This window comes from Panthera leo, chromosome D2, assembly GCF_018350215.1.
Source record: "Panthera leo isolate Ple1 chromosome D2, P.leo_Ple1_pat1.1, whole genome shotgun sequence".
In the NCBI taxonomy this organism is placed as follows: domain Eukaryota; kingdom Metazoa; phylum Chordata; class Mammalia; order Carnivora; family Felidae; genus Panthera; species Panthera leo.
Window position 1 is genome coordinate 11,316,060 of NC_056689.1, and position 15,533 is coordinate 11,331,592.

The 15,533-nt window shown below is 37.1% G+C and overlaps 1 protein-coding gene across 1 annotated transcript in view; it reads right to left on the minus strand.

Moving 5' to 3' along the window:
* RYR2 (ryanodine receptor 2) overlaps window positions 1-15,533 on the minus strand; it is a 765,551-nt gene that overhangs the window by 379,920 nt on the left and 370,098 nt on the right. The window contains exons 13-14 of the mRNA XM_042907783.1: window positions 8,261-8,425; window positions 2,976-3,097 (exon numbers count right to left, since the gene is read on the minus strand). Coding sequence (XP_042763717.1) covers window positions 2,976-3,097; window positions 8,261-8,425 — 287 coding nt within the window. The remainder of the gene's footprint in view (window positions 1-2,975; window positions 3,098-8,260; window positions 8,426-15,533) is intronic.

The following is a 15,533-nucleotide window of genomic DNA, read 5'->3' on the forward strand; positions in this document are numbered from 1 at the left end:
AAGTGAAACTCAACTCTCATCATACTGAAGTAAATGAAATTCAAAGGTGATTCAAATATAAGACCTACATTTTTAAACCTAAAAAGGAGCAATAATAAATGTCAGCTTTTAGGTTATTAAGTTGAATATATTCACTATCAGAAATGTAATCATTTAATTACTTTCCAGAAGCCTCCTGTCAGACAAATACAATCCAAGACCCTAAAATTGTTAATTATGTTAAGGTTTATAACTTCTATCTCTACAAAGACATTTACCATCTTAATTTATCAATAACAAAAAAATGAAGGGAAAAAATAATTGGGGAAATCCAAAGGTGGTAGAATTATACTATGCCAGAGAAAACATACAGCCTTAAATTCGTGTATATTTTGTTAATTTGAAGATTAAACAATATTACTACCACAGATTCCTCCCTTATATAATTTCCTTTAAGAATACATCATTAACATGGGGCTTCTGGGTGGCTTAGTCAGTTAAGCGTCCAACTTCGGCTCAGGTCATGATCTCACGTTCGTGGGTTCGAGCCCCGCATTGGGCTCTGTGCTGATAGCTCAGAGCCTGGAGCCGGTTTCAGATTCTGTGTCTCCCTCTCTCTCTGCCTCTCCCTTCCTCATGCTTTGTCTCTATCTCTCAAAAATAAACGCTACATTTTTTTTAATAAAAAAAGAATACATTCATTAATATACCTAAAGGAAAAGAAGGCTTCATATGTATTTTGTACAGTCCAGAAGAATAGAATCCCTCTCACAACACAAATACAAACACACACACACACACACACACACACACACACACACACACAGCCTTCTACCATCACCACCACCACCATCCTGACCTGGAAAAAAAGGAACAGAAGGGTCACAGAAAATAAACTGCGTAAGACACACAAATGAAGATATATTAAATGGCCTTGACCTTCACTGTAAGCAGTGAAAAAGAGAAGTCTGTCCTTGCATTTTTAAAAATTAGGTTCTTAATAGTAAATAAATCTACATTAATAAAATGAATACTTAAAAATAATTCACTTTGGAAAACACACAGGTGCCAATATTATGAAGACCTGGAGATTTTAAAGAATTTTAGTGCTTTCATGAATATTACAGAAGAATCAAATTATTTTACTTAAAATAATGTACCCTTTATAATATTCTGTAATTATGTAAAACATTCCAAAGTTTCTGAGATATATTTAAGAACTGTACAAATTCAGGAAGTCTAAAGGTGCAGCAAATACTAATGAGCATGTAAGTAAAACCCACATATATAAAAAATACATGAATGTGATGAATTAAATAATATTAAAATAATTAAGTAATCAACTAATGGGTAAATCACAAAGAGAAATTAAATAAAGAAATATGGTCAACAGGGAGGCCTGGGTAGCTCAGTCGGTTGAGCCTCTGACTTCTCAGATCATGATCTCTCAGTTCATGCATTCAAGCCCCATGTCAGGCTTTGTGCTGACAGCTCAGAGCCTGGAGCCTGCTTCGGAATCTGTGTCTCCCTCTCTCTCTGACCCTCCCCCACTCATGCTCTCTCTCTCTCTCTCTCTCTCTCAAAACTAAATAAACATTTTTAAAAATTAAGAAAAAAGAGGCCTGAACCTTTAAAAAAAATACATAGTCAACAAACATGAAATATACCTATTTTCACAATTCTTGAATAAATTCAACTTAAAAATTATTGTAAATATACACATATATGTATATACATACACATGTGTACATACATACATAAACTTTTCCATCAAATTGGCAAGTTTACTTATTTTTTAAAAATTATTTTCTTTTTAAAAATTTTTTTTAATGTTTTTCATTTTTTAGAGAGAGAGAGAGAAAGAGGCACAGAGAGAGACAGAGAGGAGAGGGAGACACAGAATTTTTGAGAGAGAGAGGAGAGGGAGACACAGAATCCAAAGCGGGCTCCAGGCTCTGAGCTGTCAGCACAGAGCCTGACGCAGGGATCAAACTCATGAACAGTGAGATCATGACCTGAGCCAAAGTTGGACGCTTAACTGCCTGAGCCACTCAGGTGCCTCTATTTTCTTTTTTTAAATGTTTGTTTATTTTGAGAGAGAACACAAGCAAGCAAGCAGGGAAAGGGCAGAGGGAGAGAGAGAATCCCAGGCATAGTGTAGAGCCCGATGTAGGGCTCAAACCCACAAACCATGAGATCATGACCTGAGTCGAAACCAAAAGTCAGATACTTAACCAGCTGAACAACCCAGATGCCCCTCAAATTGGCAAGTTTAAAGAGATGTATGATACCCATCACAAGCCAGACTGTATGTTGGTATAATGTTACAGAAAGCACTCTGAGCAAAAGCTTGATTTAGTTTGAAGATATATAACTGTTTCCATTAGAAGGTATGAAACTTAGTTACTGTAAGAATCATTTTATTTTTTTGATACCGTTCAAAACTCACAAAGTATGTAGGCTTCATTACCCTCAGTGTGAAAGGAATATAAACAGGTCCAGAACAAGGGTATGTTATAGCATAATCCTAACCTGTAGCTATCAAATACAAGTTACACACACAATTTCTAAAATCACATTGCACGGGCGCCTGGGTGGCTCAGTCGGTTGAGCACTGACTCTTGATTTTGGCTCAGGTCATGATCTCATGACTTGTGGGATCGAGCTCTGTGTCGGGCTCTGCCACTGACAGTACAGGACCTGCTTGGGATTCTCTCTCTCTCCCTCTCTCTCTCTCTCTCTCTCTGCCCCTCCCCTCCCCCACTTGCTGGCATGCCGTCTCTCAAATTAAAAAAAAACAATAAAATTACATTCCCTTTTTAAAAGTGTATTTAAAATAAAGACATAAAACCACCTAGCTCCCATTTTCTAATGTGTATTGCCAACCCACCAAATTGTAGGCGTACCACCGTAGTGTATTTTAGACTTGTGTATTTGTAAAGCCAATAAAGAAGTCGAGATAAAACATCAAACCACCACAACAAAAGGAAACGTACCTTATAAACCTGTTGAAAAGGAAGACAGAGCTCCGGATGACTCGTGCGGTCCGTGATTCTTCATGCTGAGATCTAGAGAGATTTAAGCCGTCATCCATGTGACCTTCATGATGCATAATAGCCTGGACAAATGCAAAAGAACCCTGCCGTTACTCCCACCATCTCCGTTCTAAACATCTCCATCTAAGAAGATGCACACTTCAAAGGTGAGCCGTAACAATAACGGTTCATACTTACAGTGAGCCGGGCATGGTTTTACGTGCAACTATTCAGATTTATAATGAAAACTATGCTGGAAGGTGTGGTTTTTTTTTTGAAGTTTATTTTTATTTATTTTGAGAGAGAGAGCAAGTGGGGGAGGGGCAGACAGAGAGAGAGGGAGACAGAGTCCCAAGCAGGCTCCGTGTTATCACCACAGAGTCGGAGGCGGGACTCGAACTCACAAACTGTCACATCGTGACCTGAGCCAAAATCAAGAGGTGGATGCTTACCTGACTGGGCCACCCAGGTGCCCCTTGAGTTGCATGATTTATAATAACTCATTTAAGTGGTATATACTTTTTTAATATTATATATATATATATATATATATATATATATATATATATATATACTTATATAAATACTTATACATATATATATAAACACTTTTTTTTTTTTGCATTTACCACTTAAGTATTTAGAATGGCAAAATAATACCTGAAGTTTCTACTGATTTCCTGATGGAAACTTATTTCTGTCTTTACAAAAATGTGTCTACATGTTATCATTTCTACCCATATTTTTCCCACAACCATATATCATATTCAACTGTTAAGAAAAGATACAAGGAAAATCTGATACTAGACTAGAACTCTTAGAAAGTAATATCTGAGTTAAGAATTTTGCTTCATTCACTCCGTTCCTGATGATTTGTGCAATCATATTCTGAATTTCTGGGGAATGTTGTGCTATAAATAATATAAGATGCAGTGTAGCAAATCCAGGAAAACCACTATCATAAATTAAAATAAAAAGCCCTGCATAAAACTCATCTCTAGTATCACAAGCAATGTGGTATTTATCCTTAAGAGTAGTAGTAATTAGAAGGAAGCATGGGGGAGGGGGGGAGGGGGGGCAGAAAGCGTTCCTAAAATCTGTAACTTTGAGTTTTCAAGAACCCACATGAAAAGAGTTTTTTTTAAAAAGTAAAATTTTAATTATATATTTGATTTACCCCAATGTATCCAAAATATTTTGTCACTATTTAATAAACAGAACCAACCTGTTCACGAAGTATTTAACATTCTTCTTTGCCTTCAAAATCCAGGATACTTAGAGTATCCTGATTTAGATACCAAACTGTTAGTGAAAATACGTGATTTGTTTTAGAATTGATGACATTTACAGTTGGAAGACTACATTCACATACCTAAGCTGTTCCAAACATGCACAAAAATTCTCCAATAACTTAATTAAGCATAAGCTTTTCAATTTAAATTAATTAAAATCGAAACGAAAAATTCAGTTCCTGTAGCTCTGGCCACATTCAAGTACCAAATAGCCACATGTGGCTATTGACTGGTTGACTTGGACAGAACTGTTGACTTGGACAGCAGAGCCCCAGACCGAATTTCAACTTTATGGCAATTACAAGGGACAAAGGCGACGGGAAAAAATAATTCAGAGACATTTAGAACACGGGACATTCTACAACTGGCCTAGATTCTTAGTCAGTGATGAAAACAAGAGAGGAAGTACAAAAAAATGCGTGAACATTGATTGGATCCTGATAGGAAATGAGATATAAAAGACATTCTGGGACAAGAGAAGAAATATGAATACAAACAGGATATTAGATGATATCATGGAATTCTCATTATTTATTAGGTACAAGAATGGTATTACTGATGTGTGTGTGTGTGTGTGTGTGTGTGTGTGTCTATATGTATATATACACATATGCATACACATATGTATGTGTCTATAGACACACATATAGACACACACACACATACAGAGAAAAAGAGGGAGAGAAGGATGAAAGGAGGGAAGGAGTAAAAGAAAGTAAATACTGTAAATTATTAATAATGGTTGAATCTAATTTGATGGTATATGGATGTTCGTTGGATTAGTCTTCTCTTTCTGTTTGAAATATTTCGAAATAAAACATTCAGGAGAAAAGAGACAGAAAATATCTGCTAAATCTGGTGGTTATTGGGTCAGCTCAAAGATCATTATAAAAAAAAAAAAGTTTGCTTTGGAATCCAATCAACCTCTCGTGCCCCAATTTGCCCATTAGCCATTTACTTTCCAAACGTTAAGACAGTGCTCTGTGGGCTCAAAATTCTGTAATGCTACTGTAGCCAGAGACCAAGCCAACAGGTGCACGCGTGGGATCTCATGAACTCTAACTCCACACCCTTGAAAATACACGTTTCATTCAAGAACCCCCAAGCATCTTTCAGAGTTCAGGCACTGTGCTAGATATGACAAATACAAAAATGAAAGACATGGCTCCAGTCCCAAAGAATCTAGTAATGGAGACAGATAGTAAGTCATGAATATATACCTCTGTCGTGCCCTTTCCTGTCTGTCTCTCCCCCTTAGCCTGTGAGCTGAACTTACTCTAACCTCCGGCTCTGTCTCCTGTGGACCTCAAAAAGCAGCTTCAACTCGCTGGCTCCAAATACGCAACAACTTGGATAAAAGACAGAGACATTTTGCTGAGTGGAAGACGCTTTGTACAAAAGAGTGCACGCTGCATGATTTCCTTTACACAAATTTCTCCATCGGGCAAAACTAACCTGTGGTGGGAAAAGATTACAAAAAGCAATTGCCCCTGGGGGAGAAGGGGCGGGGACAACCTGGAAAGGAATGCTGTACAACTTTCTGCACAAATGGAACTTTGTTCTGCCATATTGTCATGTATGTGGGTCACATAATCTTTTGGCATTTCAGTGTATTTAAAGTCTACGTCTAGGGGTGCCTGGGTGGTTCAGTCGGTTGAGAATCCGACTTCGGCTCAGGTCATGATCTCGTGGTCTGTGAGTTCGAGCCCCGCGTCAGGCTCTGTGCTGACAGCTCAGAGCCCGGAGTCCTGCTTCAGATTCTGTGTCTCCCTGTCTCTCTGCCCCTCCCCCACTCATGCTCGGTCTGTCTCTCTCTCTCTCTCTCTCTCTCTCTCTCTCTCTGTCAAAAATAAATAAACATTAAAAAAAATTTAAAGTCTACCTCTAAAAATTGAAAATAATGGTAATAATTTACCAGGACATAGCAAGGGGGGTAGGAGTATAAATAAAACAAGAATACAAAAGCATTGAGAAGAATGAAGGTGAGGGACAGAGACACAAGGGTTCATTGTATTATTCTGTTTCCTTGGCATATATTTGATTTTTCCATCATGAAAAGTTAAAAACAGCTAAGCTCAGTCACAGGAAATAAATGGTTTACAATACTGCATATGAATAAATGCATTTAAATTTATGAGCCTCGCTCAAAGACCTCAAAGACAAGAGATGATCTCATCACAAAGATCATATGGGTCTACAAGAGAGTTGTCCCTGGCTTTCCATCCAAAGCTCTAAGTTAGGAGAGAGATGACTTAGGCCCAACTCAGTCAAAGCAGAATCAGCCTCCAACCTCACTGGTCACTCCAAAGAGATCACAATAACCCTAAAAAAGTCCATTCTGGAATGTAGATATGTTATGATTAGTAAGTCTATTGGAAATAAAGATTTCTGCCCCACTACAGTCTTTCCAACATCTCACATCGGTAGAAATAATATTTGTGGTGTTATTTGGTTCTGTGTAAAATTATGACACGTGAACAATTTAGTACTATAGTACTAAAGGAGCTCACAAATAGTGTGGGATGGAGAGCTGGAGGGTGAGAGGAAGGACAGAGAGAAAGACAGAGAGAGAAGAGGGCAGGGGAGGGGAGAGGAGGAGCGAGGAGAGGGGAGGGGTGGAGAGAGGAAGGGAGAGGAGGGGAAGGGAGAGGTACCCTAGTAAATGAAATAGCTACAGGACTACATATAAAATTTAATAAGTTATACATAAATGCTATGAAAACATAAAGGAAGGCACAGGAGATAAACTGAGACTTTCAAGAAGAACTTTTAAAATCTTTAAACTTAACCCCTGCAGGACAGATAGAAATTGGGTGGAGAAAAAAAGTTTTAAAGGGCATTCCAACCGTAGTTGATGCTTGAACAACATAGGTTTGAGCTATGCAGGTCTGCTTACACATGGCTTTTTTTCAATAAATACAGTACAGTACTGTAAATATATTGTCTCTTGGGATTTTCTTAATATTTTCTTTTCTCTAGCTTATTTTATTGTAAGAATACAGTATATAATACATAAAACACACAAAATGTGTTAATTATTTATGTTATTGGTGAACCTTCCCATCAATAGTAGGCTACTAGTAAAGTTTTAGGGGGAGTCAAAAGTTAAACACAGACTTTGACTGTGGGTTGGTGCCCCTAGTCCCATGTTGCTCAAGGGTCAACTGTGTTTGCAAAAGCACAGTTGTGTATAACCCACATTGTGTGTGTTTGTTGGCTTTTTATTGAAGTATAGTTGACAAACATAGCATATCAATTTCATGTGTACAAAATGAAAGTCAACCTTCTGGATGGAAGAAGGTATTCGCAAACCATATAACTGACAAGGGATTAATATCCTATATACATAAAGAGCTCATCCAAAGCAATAGCAACAACAACAAAAATATAATCTGATTCAAAAAATGGGTAGAGGATCTGAATTGACATTTTTTTTTCAAAGCCATGATTTTTTGAGAAACAAGGAATGTGGTACAACTGGTGGGCTGAGAAAACCAAAGATGATCCCCAGAGACTGGACAATGAATAGGTGAATGGGGCACGGATGAGATAAGAGGCAGGTCAGGAAGGGTATCATATCACTATCAAGAAGTATAGTACTTGTCTTATGAGAAACAGACTGTCAGCAGAGGATTAAACCGTAACAGTGTATGAGCTCTCCTGCTTTCTAGAAATACAACTCAGGCAGGAACAGGGAGAACAGAGTGAAGTAGGTAGACTATGCTAGAATCCAGAAAAGAGTGTATTTCTTCACTTGATATTTAAAGTCATTATGTAACATCTGGCATTGTTCACCCCACAAAAACCAAAGAGATTATTATGGTGGGATTTGACCTTTTGCATGTAAATAGTGTTTTGTAGGTGGCCCACAGTGTTAGCTACCTCTTACCTTCTGTTGGTGTTTTATCGTCACAAAAAACGATGGCTATAAATAGCGTTTTTATGTAATCTTACCTTACGTTGTATGGATCCCATTCTCACTGATTTCACATCCACAGACTGGTAAGTAAGCCACAGGCCAGTATTTATATGTTGAATATAGCATACTGAGTCTCCATATTTTATTTCTGATGTTCCCATGCCATCGACTTCTTTTCTCACCCCTACATCCAATTTTTCCTAAGGAGAGAGAGAGAAAAAAAAAAGATAAGCAAATGTTGTAAAAATACTAGTTTATATTGAAAGAACTTTGCCTTACTGTAAACATGTCCCTTGAAATATTCAGCCCTCTGACATCCTTTAAAATACTAATGGTCAAATATTCCATTCCAGCAGTTCAAGCTGTACTGAAAATTGAAGTAGGAAGTTATAAAGATAAACATACCCTGAATTATTCATAATAATAGAACATTATTTTGGCTATAACATTTTATATTGCTTAATGGCAAACTCCAAACCAGAGATCTTAAAATTAGTAGCTTAGGCTTCATGTTCTTTCCAGACTATTTTTTCATCGTTGATGGTTAACAGCATATATTTAGAAGAACAGAAAATCCTGTTTTGAGTTCAATCTCTGCTACTTACTACCTCTGTGACCTTAGGATAACTTAATTAAACATTATAAGCCTTGGGTTTCTCATCTGTAAAGAAAGACAACAAAAGTATCTCCCCTGCACCATAGTATCAGACAGCATGAGCTAATGCATGTCAAGTTTTCAGCCCAGTTCCTGGGATAAAATAAACACTTACCTAAATTTTAATGATTCTGACCATGAAAATGGTATTGATAATGTTGACAAGGATATTGCTGAGGATGTTAATACCAGTGATGGCTTCTTTTGAACTGATCGAAGCTATAATTCAGTTTCCACAAGGGCCACTTCCAACGTGGACCATGGAAGTATTCACTCCTCTAGGACTACGAGGGTAAGCTCCCTGTGCCATGAAGGAACAGCCGATCCTCTGACACCAACTAAATATATAAGTCCCTATTTCTTTTAATGCTTCCTTCTTCAACATGCACTTTCAGTTTTCCCTCCCATGCTTAATTCTGGTCTTCAGGCACATGTGAGGTCTTCAAGTTCTGTATAGTCCTTAAAATAACAGCAAAATAATCTAATCCTCTTTTGGTTGCTGGATCTCCTTTTGTGGTTCCTTATTCTTCTCTTTGGTCTAACTTTTGTTGATAAATTTAACTTTCATCTATGCCTTTCCTTATTCAACTTTCAAAATAGTTACACAAATGTTTTTGGAGACTAGCTTGATGTAATAGTTACACAATTAGTTGAAAATTACTAATAGTTACACAAATGTTTTTGAATATTAGGTTGGAGTAAACTTTATGGCTGTTATACAGAAAGGAATACTTCAAATAAAAATAATTCAAAACAAAATTCTAATAAGATTTTTTCATGTGATCTGCACATTGTACTAATACTAATAACTCTAAGATGATTATGAACACTCCAACAATTGAAAATTAAAATGAATTGAAATTCTTAATACAAAAGGTCAAGGTCATGTAAGAAAATGAATACAATTATATGTTAAGTTGATTTAACCATTATGCAAATAACTTGAAACACTATTCCAAGAATCTGCAATAAAACAGATAATTAAGCTATTCCAATTTCATTCTATCAAACAAGATAAACTACTAATCTACTTGCTCCAACCCTATCAATGGGAAAATTAAATTCTAGGGGAAAATATAACGATGTAATTATCTCCTCAAAATAAAACAATGAGCCTCTAACATTCTAACTTTCTTGTTTTTTGTTGTTGTTTTGTTTTTTTGTTTTTTATCCAAGGGAGTTCGTTGGTAGCCTACTTTTATAGACTGCGGATTGTGTTTTGAGAAGTCACAATTACTAATTGTAAAGTTATGCTTTGTTTGCTTTTTATTAAATAGTTCACATCTCTCTCTGAATTAGTTTTAACCATGGTACGTCATGTAGAGTGTCTTAGTGACTATCTCTGAGCCTCAGGTCAGGCAAGAATGGCTAAAATAACATTAGAAAAAAGTAAAGTGATTATTTGCTGTATGAAAGAATAAAGGCCATTCATGCTCCTTCTTTCTTTTATTTCCTGTCATTTTCTGTAACTCAGACTTAGAGGGAAGGAGAAATTCAGGTAAAAATAATCCAGATGCTTTGAACAACTATAAGCAGAGGCAAAACATGAGTCAAGAATATGACAGCTACAAAAAGCACCTAACATAAAACTAGCCTGTTTTACTAGAAATAACGTATCCAGATTAGACAAGTAATAATTTTACTAATACTCTACATTCACTCAACACATGTTATTTTTTTTTTTTAATTATTCTGGCTTTGGGAAATGATAGAGTAGTGGAGTTGGACTAATCCTCCCAGAGAGAACAATTGTAAAATTTAGAAGACATACTTTCCAGAATCTATCTGAAGATCCTTAAGAGGGATCAAAAGCAGGGAGAAATCGGAGAATATTTTTCTCTCTAAAGAAAAATAGTACCCATGTGATTTTTTTAAAGCTGCCTTTTGGGATGCCTGGGTGGCTCCTCTGATTAAGCATCTGACCCTTGATTTTGGCTCAGGTCATGATGTCACAATTGAGATCAAGCCCTGTGTAGGGCAGTCCCGCATAGGGCTCCATGCTGAGAGCATAGAGCCTGCTTGGAATTCTCTCTCTCTCTCTCTCTCTCTCTCTCTCTCTCTCTCTCAAAAATAAATAAACTTTAAAGGCTGCTTTTTGCCTTGGGACATACCCTGCCCAATCTGCTTGCAGCTCATGCAGAAGGAATCTGCTGCCTTACTGGCTTGAGATATCAGAGAACACACCATAAGGCTCACAAGCAGCTGGAAAATTAGATGAGCTAAATCCTGTAGTGAAAAGGTATCTGCAAAATCTGCTTATAAAATTCACCCAAATTCTTGCTGACCACTAAACTATGCCCTGCGGAATGAAAGCAGATGAAAGCTGATGTAACTGTGCAAAAATACAAGCAACTGCCCACTGCAAAACAGAGAACAAAACTGGAGTTTCAGTCCAACAGGGTTAACTGCCTGCTGAAACTAAAATCACTCTTCAGGGCGGGGGGGCGGGGGGAACCTTAACAAAATTCAGAGTCTCTATAACCTACCATTTCTAATACCCAATAGATACTGTCAAAAATTAGTATATGTGAAACACAAGAAAAAGTGATCATACTAAATTAAGAAAACAAAACCACTGTGACCCATGCCAAAGAAAACAGAATAACGATAGGGAATAGAAAGGATGCACAGATAGCCCTTACAATTAGCAGACAAGGACTTTATTTTTTGTTAATTTATTTTAGGGGGAAGGAGGCAGAGGGAGAGAGAGAATCTTAAGCAGGCTCCACGCTCAGCGCGGGAGCCCAATGCAGGGCTCGACCCCACCACCGTGAGATCGTGACCTGAATCGAAATCAAGACTCAGATGCTCAACCTACTGAGCCACCCAGGCAACCCAGCAGACAAACTCTTCAAAGTGACCATTGTAAATATAAACTACGTTCAATGACATAAAGGAAAATATACACATAATGAATAAAATGATGGGACTCTCAGGTGAAGAAATATAAACTACATAAAATGAAATATAATAGCAAAATGAAAACAGTAATTGAAATATAAAATTAATTGGGTCAGCTTAACATCAAATTGGAATTACTAAGGAGACAATGAAGTTGAAAGCAGGTCAGTAGAAATTTTCCAATCTCAAGATCAGATTGCTTTTATTTATTTATTTATTTATTTATTTATGCTTTAAATATTTATTTATTTTGGGGAGAACACAAGCAGGGACAGGGGAGAGAGAGGGGGACAGAGGATTCAAAGCAGGCTCTGTGGCTCTACACTGACAGGCTGACTGCAGTGAGCCTCGTGTGGGGTTCAAACTCATGAACCGTGAGATCATGACCTAGGCCAATGGCGGATGCTCAATCAACTGAGCCACCCAGGCACCCCAAGATCAGAATGCTTTTAAAAGCACTCTGACATAATAAGTACTTTGCCATTAGGTAAAAACTTTCCTCAAAAGACCAGATAAAGATTTAATTCCCATACCTTCTGCATTTCATTGAGGAAGTGTTTAGATCCTATTATTTTAGCATTCATTAACATCCATACATTTTTAAATAGTCTACTTTTCCATCCTATAAAGAATAATCTTGCGATCTGAGGACCATAAAAATGCTCAGAAAGAAAACAACTTTTTTTGACACAGTCTCGAGTTATTGAAAAGGATTCTATTTTTACTGTTAGGTGATCTTTTGGACATTTTCTCTTGTGATTCATGGACAACCATAACTCACAATACTTTAACTAGAGAGAGATACTGGCACTTCACTGAAATTACTTCTCAACTGCCTTCTTTCCCATTGACTGTTAATTAGTTTTTCAAGAGCATGAATCATATGTCTGGTTCCTTCACCTCAGTGGCCCATATCCCAGGAGCAGAACAGTCCCTGCAAATCCTAGATTCTCAACAAAGATTTACTAAATTAATAAATCAATTTTTGGGGAAAAAAAAAAAAGCGCATACCCCTTCAGAAACTATTCCCAAGTCTAACATTCAAATGATTCCACTTACGAATGCTTAGAAAACATGATTTCCTAATGAATACCAAAAGAGTTTTAGAAGTAAAAAAGATCAGCGTGAAAAATATTAAGTGACATTTTGGCATTGGGCATATGAAACTGACTAGTAAAGCCAAAACTATTTGTGATCAACTGTCCATACGAAGTGATATACAGGCATTACATATACCAAATGAGGCCCATTAAGAAATTTAAGCTAGTCATGCAGGATTATGTTCTCATTATATGAACCAGGTAGTTCAGTGAGATTCTTCCAATTACACCATCCCTAAATCCATCCAAATTATTCTACCAAGTGGCTGATAGGAAGGAAAATAAAAAAAGGCCTTTATCCTCAGAGGATGGTGTGTTTGTTTTTGTAACAGCCAGTTCTCCCTTAAACAAATAATCGTTAAAGTTAGGAAAACTAAAAGCTCAACGTCAAAATATATATATACCCTTTTGCTTTTATATGGTGCCATACTTAAACATAAAAGGGTTGGTCACTGAAAAATGTGAATCTAAAAATGTAACGGGGTCAGAGAAATTACTGGAACCGATATGCCAGGCCAAGCTCGGTCCATCCAAGGCAGGTGTATAAAAAATACATAGCTTTCTTTGTCCCTGGTGTTTGTTTAGAAATCTCACGAAGATACACTGGTGGGTGTGTTTGTAGAGAGAAAGGCCTTAAAACATTTCTTGTGCTGGAAGGATCTTTGAGGGGTTTCCCTCGCGGCAAACAAGGTCACAGTGCCTTAGAAGTCCTCTAATATCTTGGATAAACCCCACCCCTTGAGGGTGGGCTGGGCCAGTGTGTATGATGGGATAGCACTTGTGATTAGATTATGTTCTATGGCAAAGGTGAGACGATCTTGCAGATGTAATTAAAGTCTGTATTGAATTGACTGTGAACAAATACTATGGGTGAGTAACAGTTAATCAGGTGAACTCTTTAAAGAAGGCTTAGGCTTTCCCTAAGCAGCTAGGGCCCATGGCGTTCCATCCCAATCATGATCTTTCTTTCCAGCCACTTGCGTTACGGACTCTAGGCTTACTTGGCCAGCCCTCACAACCTCATAAAGCAAATCCACATAATAAAAATCCCTTAATATACACGTCTCAACGCTGGCTCCGCTTCTCTGGTTGAACTTTGACTGCTACACCTTATCTTAACCCCAAAGGTTTCAGTGAGCTCATTCTTGTGCAGATTGCCACTAGAAAGAATCAGCGTAAAAACTATTACTGAATTTCTCTATTTTCTGTAAAATTATAGTTGGCATTATTTTCTATTATGCTATCAAACATTGTTGAAAAAAGGTAACTGAAAAAGTTTATTTTGAATTTAATCCTGATTAGATACAAAATCCATCTCCATAACTTGGCATAACTATTTTGATAAGAAAAAAAATTCTCCACTTTGTTTTTATATTTTAGATATTTAATCAATCCCTAAACAACCATAATAGTCAGACTATTCCAAGTGAGCAAGATATATTTTCTACCTGCCATTATTATTATTATTATTACATCTTTAATTTTCTTATTAGTTTTAGTATTTGCATCCAAAATCTGGAGCTGTCACACAACTCACCCAAGCCACTGTTTCCCATCTGCATAATGAAGATTAAAAATAATGGGGTTCCTGGGTGGCTCAGTTGATTGAGCATCGGGTTCTTGATTTCAGCTCAGGTTGTGATCTCAGGGTCGTGGGATTAACTCCCCCAAGAGAGATGCTCTCTATCTTTCCCCCTGCCCCTCTTCCCCTACCCCCTCTCCCCTGCTCTTGCTCTCTCTCTCTCTAAATAAGACATTAATTAAAAAATTAAAATGGGGGCGCCTGGGTGGCTCAGTCGGTTGAGCGGCCGACTTCGGCTCAGGTCATGATCTCACGGTCTGTGAGTTCGAGCCCCGCATCGGGCTCTGTGCTGACAGCTCAGAGCCCGGAGCCCGTTTCGGATTCTGTGTCTCCCTCTCTCTCTGACCCTCCCCTGTTCAGGCTCTGTATCTCTCTGCCTCAAAAATAAATAAATGTTAAAAAAAAAAAATTAAAAAAAAATTAAAATTAAAATGAAAAAAGTATCTAAGCTTCATAGGCTTGATCTAGGATTAAACAAGATAATTCACTTAAGGTGCTTAGTACACTACTTGGCATATAATAAGTTATTAGCTGTTATACTTATTTTCATTGCAGAAGTGTGCAGGTTTGAAAACATCTTAAAAATTTTTTGAACTAAGAATAAAAAATTCCAAGTAAAAATGACATAATAAAAACTACATCCCGAAAATGTTTTGTTCTTTCTATTTCTGCCACTTGATCCATAATCGTTAATCTCAATGGCAGCCTTATTTGAGGTTAGTATTCCATCATATATACACCTTTAAGTGTCTTTATTTCAAAGACCAGGGGCCATGTTCAAATGTAGAAATGAACACAGGGATGAGAGAATCAACTTACACTATTTTCTCTAAAATCTTGACAATATAAAAAATACTTTATTTTAAAAATAATTTCATCTATAATTAAAGACTTTTTATTCTGTTTTAGTTGGTTGTAAATTCAATGCTTCTTTATCATGTAAATGCACAACAATTTTCATCATAGATTTTAATTACTTTTTCATTTTTTTAATGTTTATTTATTTTTGAAGGAGAGAGAAGACAGAGTGTGAGCAGGGGAGGGGCAGGGAGAGAGACAGCCACAGAATC